Source organism: Paramormyrops kingsleyae, chromosome 10 (assembly GCF_048594095.1).
Source record: "Paramormyrops kingsleyae isolate MSU_618 chromosome 10, PKINGS_0.4, whole genome shotgun sequence".
NCBI lineage: Eukaryota > Metazoa > Chordata > Actinopteri > Osteoglossiformes > Mormyridae > Paramormyrops > Paramormyrops kingsleyae.
In genome coordinates, this window is record NC_132806.1 from 21,858,149 (window position 1) to 21,868,254 (window position 10,106).

At 40.5% G+C, this 10,106-nt stretch overlaps 1 protein-coding gene, 1 long non-coding RNA gene and 1 pseudogene across 2 annotated transcripts in view; 1 reads left to right on the plus strand and 2 right to left on the minus strand.

The window, feature by feature from the left end:
* LOC111859847 (protocadherin alpha-C2-like) overlaps positions 1–4,363 on the minus strand; it is a 136,488-nt gene extending 132,125 nt beyond the window's left edge. Inside the window, exon 1 of the mRNA XM_072717503.1 lies at positions 1,852–4,363. Within this exon, the coding sequence (XP_072573604.1) occupies positions 1,852–4,236 (2,385 nt within the window). The 5' untranslated portion in view covers positions 4,237–4,363. The remainder of the gene's footprint in view (positions 1–1,851) is intronic.
* Positions 4,364–7,165: 2,802 nt separating this feature from the next.
* Positions 7,166–7,625, plus strand: LOC111859853 (uncharacterized). The gene is made up of 2 exons (XR_002841914.1): positions 7,166–7,243; positions 7,385–7,625. It is a non-coding gene; the product is annotated as an uncharacterized lncRNA (long non-coding RNA).
* A 692-nt stretch (positions 7,626–8,317) lies between these two features.
* On the minus strand, positions 8,318–9,010 carry LOC140593123 (protocadherin alpha-1-like; annotated as a pseudogene).
* Positions 9,011–10,106: the final 1,096 nt, after the last annotated feature.

Here is a 10,106-nt window from a genome sequence, read left to right on the forward strand (position 1 = left end):
GCACAGGTACTCACAGAAGCATGTTAACATGGTCTGAGAACCCACTATTTTCCTGGGGGGATTAACATTTTCTTAAACAAGGTTAGTTGAGAGCCCTGTCTACCAGAGTTCAGTCCAGTAAGCTTATGTATCAAAGCACCCCTGGGCACAGAGCGGGGTCGCCGTCAGGCACTAACCCCAGAGCGGGGTCGCCGTCAGGCACTAACCCCAGAGCGGGGTCGCCGTCAGGCACTAACCCCAGCACAGAAACAGTGTGTCAGGAGTTTCATGGAACAGGCTTCCATGGCTGAGCAGCTGCATGCAAGCCTCACATCACCAAGTGCAATGCTAAGTCTTAGATGGAGTATGTAAAGCACACTGCCACTGGACTCCAGAGCAATGGAAACATATTCTTAGGAGTGATGAATCACACTCCCCTCTCAGGCAGTCTGATGGATGAGTCTGGGTTTGGCGGATGCCAGGAGAACATTATCTACCTGACTGCATTGTGCCAACTGTACAGTTTGGTGGAGGAGGGATTATGGTATGGGGTTGTTTTCCAGGGGTTGGGCTTGGCCTCTTAGTTCCAGTGAAGGGAACTCTTAATGCTTCAGCATACTAAGACTTTTAGGACAATTCTATGCTTCCTACTTTGTGGGAACAGTTTGGGGAAGAACCTTTCCAGCATGACTGTGCCCCAGTGAACAAAGCAAGGTCAATAAAGACATGGTTGGGTGAGTTTCGTGTGGGAGAACTTGACTGGCCGGCACATTGCCCTGACCTCAACTCCATCGAACACCTTTGGGATGAACTAGAACAGAGATTGTGAGCCAGGCCTTCACATCTAACATCAGTGCCTGACTTCAGAAATGCTCTTCTGGATGAATGGGCAAAAATTCCCATGGACACACACTCCAATATCTTGTAGAAAGGCTTCCCAGAAGAGTGGCAGCTGTTATAGCTGCAAACCTTTATACCGCAAATGAAGTACGAATTAGCATATAATGGTTAAAATACCCGATAATTTCTTGTCATATCAGCACAAATGCACATAAAATACACATACGCATTTGCGCCGTTACAACAATCAAATGCCACCATTAAATCCGAGGGGGACGTGTCCCCCTCTCATTTAATAATTATTTGTTTGCCCCCTCCCCACATTTAAGAATATAGACTGCAGTATATTTTATATAAAAGAACCTGGGTTCAATAATTAAGTTGAAATGAACTATGAAGAATCAGAATTAAAATTATTTTATCATCTAATAGAAATATTTTTCTTGAAATATTTGGATACTGAACAAAAAGCTGAGATTTCCTTGTTTACCAGCGAAGGAACAAGGTTACTTTCCAAATCTAGGAAAACTTGCTAACTAGCAGGGCTGGACTGGCCATCTGGTATACCGGGCATTTTCGTGTTGGGCCAATGGGTACATGGTGACCTCCTCCCCCGGCTTGGCAAATTTTACTTCTCGGCAAAAGTCACTATGAGGGACCCCTTCCCTGGCTCAGCAAAATTTACCGTGGGACACAGTGGGGGGACCCCACAGTCCGGGGCTATTTTAAATTTTTTGTCCTAGTACAGGACTGCTCCCGAGGAGTAGCAGGAACGCACCCATCAGCAAGTACCGAGGAAACTTAAACTTCAAATGTGATTTGCTATTGTAAGTATTTAATGGGAACATGCTTTCATCTATCAATAAATCAAGCTCAAAGAGCACCTGTACAGCAGAACGTCCTTTCTAAAACTTCGAATTTTACGGACTGCCCGACAATAGTTCCACTGTTCATTCGTTGTAGAGAAAAAGCACCCCAGATAGGAAACACAAATATAATTCAATATGAAAAGAAAACGCTATATATTCTTACCTTGTCACTCCTTGGTAATGTTTGATTCTGTCTGAAATTGTCGACTTCGTTAATGCTGATAAGATCTCCGTCCGGGGGCGGACAACCCGATGGGAAAACTACTACATCACTCTTCAGAGTATCTGAACTAAAACACACGTCATACTGCTGAGTGGATTTAGAGTAAGACCAGCTTCCGTCGGGGTGTGCCGTGATCGCTGGGGTGCTGTATCTGCCGAAAGAGTCGTCTGTCCTGTGACACTTCAGTGCTATTAGACTGAAGATGCTGAGTAAAAATATTACAGAAACTGACAGAATGGCGATGAGCAGATATAAGTGTAAACTGGAAAACTGATCCTCTTTCAGCGGTCTTTCTTTAAACGGAGTCTTTATATCCCCATTATTTTCAACAACAACAATGTCAACAGACACTGTGGACGAAAGAGAAGGATCTCCATTATCAGAAACCAAAATGACCAATGGATGGCTCCTTAAGTCATTGTCACTCATTCTCCTTTTAGTTCTTATTTCCCCGGTACTGGTACCAATTCTGAATAGGCTAGTTCCTTTGGGTTCCGCAATGTGAAAAGAAATCAGAGCATTATATCCAGAATCCGCATCCACAGCCCTGATCTTGGCAACAAAGTAACCCGCTTCCGCAGAGTAGGGAATGCTTTCCGTGTGAACGGAGCCCTGGTCAGAATAGGGTGGAAGAATCCCAGGGCTGTTGTCATTCTCATCCAGGATAAAAACGTTAATAGTCACCAAACTGCTTAGTGGAGGGACACCAGAGTCTGTCGCCAGAACTCGAAACTGGAAAGTCTTCACTTCCTCATAGTTAAAAGCTTGCAAGCTGTATATACTCCCAGTAACAGAGTTTATGTTTATCATGGTGGAGACAGGGGCTCCTTTGCTGTTACCGTCCATTAAAGAATATGTAACATGTGCATTTTCATTTGCATCAGCATCAAACGCCGTCACCGTTTGTATAAGTGATCCAACCGGACTGTTTTCCTTTACATGAATATTGAACTCTGGCTGGGAAAATTCCGGCGCGTTGTCATTTACGTCAGAGACCAGTATCGCAAAAATGCTGCTGCTGGACAGAGGCGGGCTCCCCTCATCCGTAGCTATGATGGTGACGTTGTACTGAGAAGCGCTCTCTCTGTCCAGAGGCCGCTCAATTTCGAGAGAGTAGTAATTCTTATAGTTCGCTTGTAATTTGAACGGTACCTCTCCATATAATTTGCAATTAACAACTCCATTCTGAGCATAATCTTTGTCGTGGACCTCTACAAGAGCTATTGCAGTGCCCACTTTCGCATTTTCTGGAACTGTGTTTAAAAGTGGCTTCACTATAATTTCCGGAGAATTATCGTTAAGATCCAGCACTTCAATAAGCACTTTACAGTGCGCGGCCATTGGAGGCTGGCCTTTGTCTTTTGCTTGAACGCGGATATCAAATGCATTCTTTAGTTCATAATCAATATCCCCCTTAACGGTTATAAGTCCTGTGTGAGGATCAATATAAAAAATATCCGAAATTTGGCCTTGCTCATGTTTACTGAAGGAGTACACAACCTCACTGTTTGCCCCGTCATCTAAATCTGTTGCATTTAACATGATTACAGAGGTTCCAGGTGCTACATTTTCACTAATCTTTGTTTTATACAAAGAGCTGCTAAATATTGGACTGTTGTCATTATTGTCCAGAACATTAACAATAATCTCCGATGTGCCAGATCTAGGGGGGGTCCCACCATCTATAGCAGTTAGCAGGAGGTGTATCGCGGACTGTTTCTCTCGGTCTAAAGCTTTCTGCAGGACCAAGTCAATAGATTCACTCTGTTCTCCAATAGACTGCAACGCTAAAGAAAAATGCTCATTGGGGCTAAGCTTGTATGTTTTAATCGCGTTTTTCCCAACGTCTGCATCCCGTGCCCCACCTAATGGAAATCTTCCCCCGGGTAAGGTGCTCTCGGCAATGTTTATTGATTGTAATTCAGATGTAAATGATGGTGAATTATCATTAACATCCACGACATTAATTTCTAAACGATAAAATTTTAAAGGATTATTCATTATAGCTTCCACATTAAGAATGCATTTAACGGCATTTGAACAGAGGACTTCCCTGTCTATTCTGTCTTTAACAAATATAACCCCATCATCTAAATATACCTCAAAATAGTTTGTATTGGAGCCGGTGACAATCTGAAACATACGTGATTGAAGCTCCTGTACGTTGATATTTAGACTCTTGGCGACATTCCCCACAAATGTTCCGGGCTCTGTTTCTTCTGAAACCGAATAGGTAAGTTGGCCAGAAACATCCTCCAAGAAACGGAGCAGAAACAGCAGCATACAAAACGTCCTCTCGGTTTTCATCTTGTCGATATGACGCATTTTCCCATCCACAGAAGCACCAAAATACGTTTTTTTATATTTTCTGCTCCTCCGAAAGAAGCATTCTGGATCCGAAATGGGGATTCGAATAGTATTCAGTATGTCATTTTTTTTCGTCCTTGTGTCTTATAACAAAGCCCCATAATACCACATTTACCAGGGGTGGAGCTTAATGTTTGTCTTTGGCGGTCAGCGGAGACATCTTGTGGAACATTACGTCATTACGTATTGCACATTTTCTGTGCAACCTTTGAATTTCAGGGTTTGCGTATTCTGCAGTATTTGGGAAACGTAGCATTATATGCTTTTGTAATCGTGTATTGGTAAAACAGATTTCATAAAATATTTTCTATGTACTGTATTGTTTTATTTTCTATCCCTATTTCCTCGCCCTGGTTACTCTGAGGATATGGCCTTTCTCACAACACTCTGCTGAAAATTTTAAAGCTAACTACAAATACAGCTCAAGAACATTAACTTGAAAACAATTTAACAGATTGTCCTAAAATCCCTCTGGGAAAATGTCTCTTGAACTCTTTATTATGTTTGTAATTTTCTTCGGCCAAGTCATTCGGTTTATTTATGGTTACATCATAGTTATGTCACAGGGTGGTGTGTGGTTGTGCTGGTCAGGACTCTCTCTAGCTGTGGCTGGTAAAGTCATGTTACTGCTGGGCTCATGAGCGAGGCCCTTAACTCCATCTACTGTTTGATCCTCATGTGTATGTCAACTTGGATGAAAGTCCATTTAACACTTGATGATCATTTGCAATTATTCTGTATTACTTCTCAATTAATCACATATAGTTACAAGTCACAGTATTTAAACTGTAGTAACATCTTTAAATTACAGCCTGATGTTGAAAACAATAATTTCAGATTTTTTATATTGAAGGTTGAGTAACTTAATGTGCACTAAGTGTAAAATAAGGGCCATTATTACAGCGTTAAGTTAAAGTATGTTTAGTTGCCTTCCAGGTGACACTACCAGCTATTGGTTAATTGATAACCAATAGCTGTTAACTGTGATAGGTAAAGATAGGTACCGATAAAAGGCAGCAGCAGAGCTATGGTTACAATGTTGAGCAGAATTTTAAGGTATAGAGACTCAGCATTGGACATAAAAAATCACAAGTTGTTGAAAGGCAGAGATTATCTAATAGACATGAAAAATGCTTCAGATTCTCCTTGGAGCACTCAGAAAACCATCATTAAAAGTGAACGGCATATGCTACCATGATGGTCTTGCCTAGATCAGATTCTGACACAATCAAGACGAGACGAATCAGAGCAGCCACTGAGAATCTGCTTTGAAGGATGAAGCAATGGTTCATTTGTGCATGTTAACAATATCGACCGATGCACAAATCTCAACAAGAGGGTACCAGGATCAAATTCTTGAAAGGATAAAAAAAAAGGTGGATAGTCAAAAATATTGACACATTAGTGGAGCAAAGAAAAGGCAACCTGGTAACACTTTACTTAAGGCCATGTTTTTAGTAATTTATAAACACATTCATAACAAATAATAATGCATTCATAAAACATTATAGACATGGCTATAAATATTTATCAAATGCTTAACACATTATAGCCATGTTTATTATGCATTATGAATCCTTTAATGCTTTAATCTATAATGCACTATACATACCTTTATAATGCATTATAATTGTAGGTATAAGACTTAAGGATGCTTTGTACTGCATTTTCAAAGTATCTATAGCGCATTATAGATGACAGCTTCTTGGGGCATATGTTATGCCTTTTTATAAATATTCATAGCCATGTTTATAATGCTTTATTAATGCATTATAACGCATTATGAATGTGTTTCTAAATTACTAAAAACATTGCCTTTGTCATGTCCTACTCTTCCTTGATACTCCTGTCTCCTCCTTGGTGTGGCTTCATCAAGCCTGTCCCTCTTTAGCCTTACCTCTCGTTTCTGCCCTCTTGTGATCCACACCAGCTGCTTCTCATTGAGCCCGCTTATTAGTCCAGGATTTAAGTACTTCTTGCGATCTCCAGTTGCCTCATTGGAATGGTGTAATTGTGTAGTCCTGTTTTCTGGGTGCTAGCCTCCCCTCTTGATTCCCTGTGATCCTTTTTGTTTGCCTGTTCTGGTTTACTTAATAAAACCCCTTTTTGTTTGCCCTCATGCCTGCTCTGGTGTCCTCTGTTCCATCTGCACACGACAGCCTTAAGTAAAATATTACTGAAAAGCTCATGCAGAAAAGGCAATGGGAAAGAAGATTACCACTGAGGCTTCTACAGCAGCTCTGATTTGAGAAATCCAACTTGAAGAGGAAAATCTACACTCTTTCCAAAATTGGACCTGATTTTAAACATTTTTAGAATATCTAAGTAAATGTTACAAATCTAGGAGCTATGCTGACAGTAACCCAAATATACATATAATATTAGTCATCAATTTATTTATCATAATTTGAGGTTGTTGGCTCAATAAACTCAGTACTGTATTTCCAAAGCTTTTTCATTGATAACTGAAGATGGGAAATCTCGAGGAAAAGGGTATGATTTAAAGTAAATATAGCAAAATGTTTCAGCACACTGATAGCTTGGAATACTCACACATCATTACAATTATTCCAAAATTGTTATATGAAATATGATGTGATTTAAAATAGTGCATCATGCATAAATTATTGAATTACTTATTGAACATAGAACCAGTGCTTGAAGTGGGGGAAAACAGGCAAACTGTACTCCCCTTGTTATTCAGTACCAGGTGCCGGTACTCCCCTTGTTATTCAGCACCAGGTGCCGGTACTCCCCTTGTTATTCAGCACTAGGTACCGGTACTCCCCTTGTTATTCAGAACCAGGTGCCGGTACTCCCCTTGTTATTCAGCACTAGGTACAGGTACTCCCCTTGTTATTCAGAACCAGGTGCCGGTACTGCCCTTGTTATTCAGAACCAGCAGATAGTGAAAGGTACCAGTACTCTTAATAGAAAACCGAAGAGGTGCTGGTACTGTGTACTGGTGAGTACCGGCCCACCTCAAGCACTGTATAGAACATAAATGAAGCACAGAAAATTGCTCTTACCTTTTCACCTTCAGTCAGCGTTTGTGTCTGTTTCAAAGTCTCAGCTCCATTAATGCTGATCAGATCCATATTCACAGGTAGAAGCCGAGTTGGCAAAACCACCACGTCACTCTTCAGTGCATCTGGGCTAAAACAAACGTCATACTGCTGAGCTGATTTAGAGGAAAACCGGCTCCCATCAGGGGAACTGTACTGGCCAAAACCACTGTCTGTCCTGTGTCATTTTGCAGCTATTAAACTTAGAAGACATAATAAAAGTTATTACTGTGATTCACACAGTGACAATGAGCAAATACAGATATAAACTGGAAAAACTTTTCTTCTTTGTTGGTCATTGTCTGAACTGAGGCTGGACTTAACTGTTTCTTTCTGCAACTACACTGTCGATAGATACAGTTGATGATAGAGAAGTGTCTCCATTTTCAGAAATCAAAATGACTAGGGAGTTCTCCAGTGATTGTCACTCATTCACCTCTTAGTCCTTATTTCTCCATTGTTAGTTCCTATTTGGATGCTTTTGGTTCCACAGCCCTGATCTTAGCCACAAAGTGACCTGCTTCAGCAGAGTAGGAAATATTTTCTGTGTGAACAAAGCCTCAGTCTGAATAGCGCCGGAGAATCCCAGGACTGTTGTGATTCTCATGCAGGATAAACACTTTAACAGTCAGGTTACTGCATAACCGAGGTACACCAGAGTCTGTGACCTGAACCCTGTATAGTTGAAAGTCTGCATATAATGTATTTCACCTGTCTGGCGTTCATGCTAATCATTGATGTAACGGAGATCCCAGCAGGAATGCTTTGAAGTAGTAAATATGTTACTTGAGAAATTTCTTTCCAGTGGGGGTTGGAAGCAGAAACTGTATACAGAAAAAATGCAGCTGGACTGTTCTTCAAATGAACAATTGCATCTGGGTTTAGGAAGCATTGTTGTTCACATCAGAGACCAGTCGGCCCTACTTTACTTAGTCGGTTGCTGGATAACAGAGAGCTTCTTTTGTCCCTTGCTATTACAGTGATATTATACTCTGAATACTCTGAATCTTGCGATCCAGTTCCTCATTCAGAACTAACAAATAATAGTTTTGAAAGGATGTCTGAAGTCTGGAGGGAGTTGTCCCAAAAACATGACAATAGACCAGCCCGTTCGTGCCTCCATCTTTGTCTGACACAGTAATGTTACCACTGTGCCCTTACTTGTGTTTCCCATCACAGGACTCAAGAGGGACATTACGGTTATTTCTGGCACGTTATCATTTACATCCATTACTTCCGCTAATAGTTTTGTGTGCCTGCTCATAGGCAAACAGCCCTGGTTTACAGCTTGGAGGTGAATTTCAAAAGCAACACATTGCTCAAAATCAATGCTTCCAACTTCTCTGACTTCCCCGTGTGAGCATTTTATTTCAAATGTATCCAAAATGTTTGGTGGATTATAGGCATTAAATTAATATTCAGTCACAACATTAATACCCTCATCCAAATCAGATGCATTTAGTGTTACGACTAAGGTACTGAGATGGACTTTTTCGTAACGGATAGTTTTATATAGCGATTTATTTAAAAAGGGGTGCATTGTCATTGACATATAATATGTTCACCTCAATGAATTAAGTGCCTGATCTTGGAGGTGAAACCCCATCCACAGCAGTCACCTGAAGGCAAAGGCACAGAGTTTTCTCCTAGTCTAATACCTTCTGCAACAATAATGGGCAAAATTATGGGCAAAATGAGGCTTCATGGGCCATTTGCTGTATTTTTGACCACACTAGATGGTGCTCTTGGTTTGCTTTGAGGCATGATAAGTGCCCTTTTTTTGAACAGTGAGCACCATCTAGTGGAATAAAAAAATATAGCAAATAGTTTATGAAGAATCATTTTGCCCATCACTAGTTAACTAACATTTTCTTGTCACTCTGAGTTTACAAATCCGAAACATTTTGTTTTTTTGATCCATGCAATATGTTTTTACTAAATCCATTCCAATGTCTGTATCATGTGCGTTCTCCAAAGTGGAATACACACCCGGTGCAGTTATTTCACTAAAATTGATCTGTGTAGATTACAATGGTAATAGAAGCAAATTGTCTTTAATATTCAATACATTTATCTTCATTCTATATAGTTACAGCAGATTGTTCACTAAAGTCTCTAAATGGACGGAGTAAGAGGCTACGTCTGGATAAGTATCATCTTTGTCAAGTTGATCTTTCATGAACAATGCCCCTGACTCCAGAATAACCCCAAAATACTACTTGTTAGACCCAGAAATAATCCAAAAGCCATGAGCCTCCAGCTCCCTAACACTAAGGTTAATGTCTTGGGCAATGTTTTCCACTGATGTGCCCAATTTTACCTCCTCAAACACAGTGTAGGCAATCTATCCCAATGGCTGGTCGATGAGAAAAGTCCACAGTACTAGGAAAAGAATATTCACACGATGTGCAAGCGTCATTGTCGAAGCAATCAGTATTTTTCTGGCAACCAAATAATAATGGAAGAATCATTTCAAGAAAAAGTATAGCCAGTGTCCATTTTTCAACCTTTTCATTAATGATGGACATTAAAATTGAAGGCTTTGTATGTGTAAAGAATATAGGCCTACAGCCTGTAGCATACAATACTGAAACAGATTGAATAACATATTACCCATTCAGTATGCTGATACGAAAAATGAGTTAACCAGTTTACTATGCAACTGCACTTTACAATGTGCTAACCTAATCTTATCTTGATGGGCTGATAACAATTCAGTTAGTAACGCAGGAACCTGACAATGGAGGGTTGTGGATAGAAGGG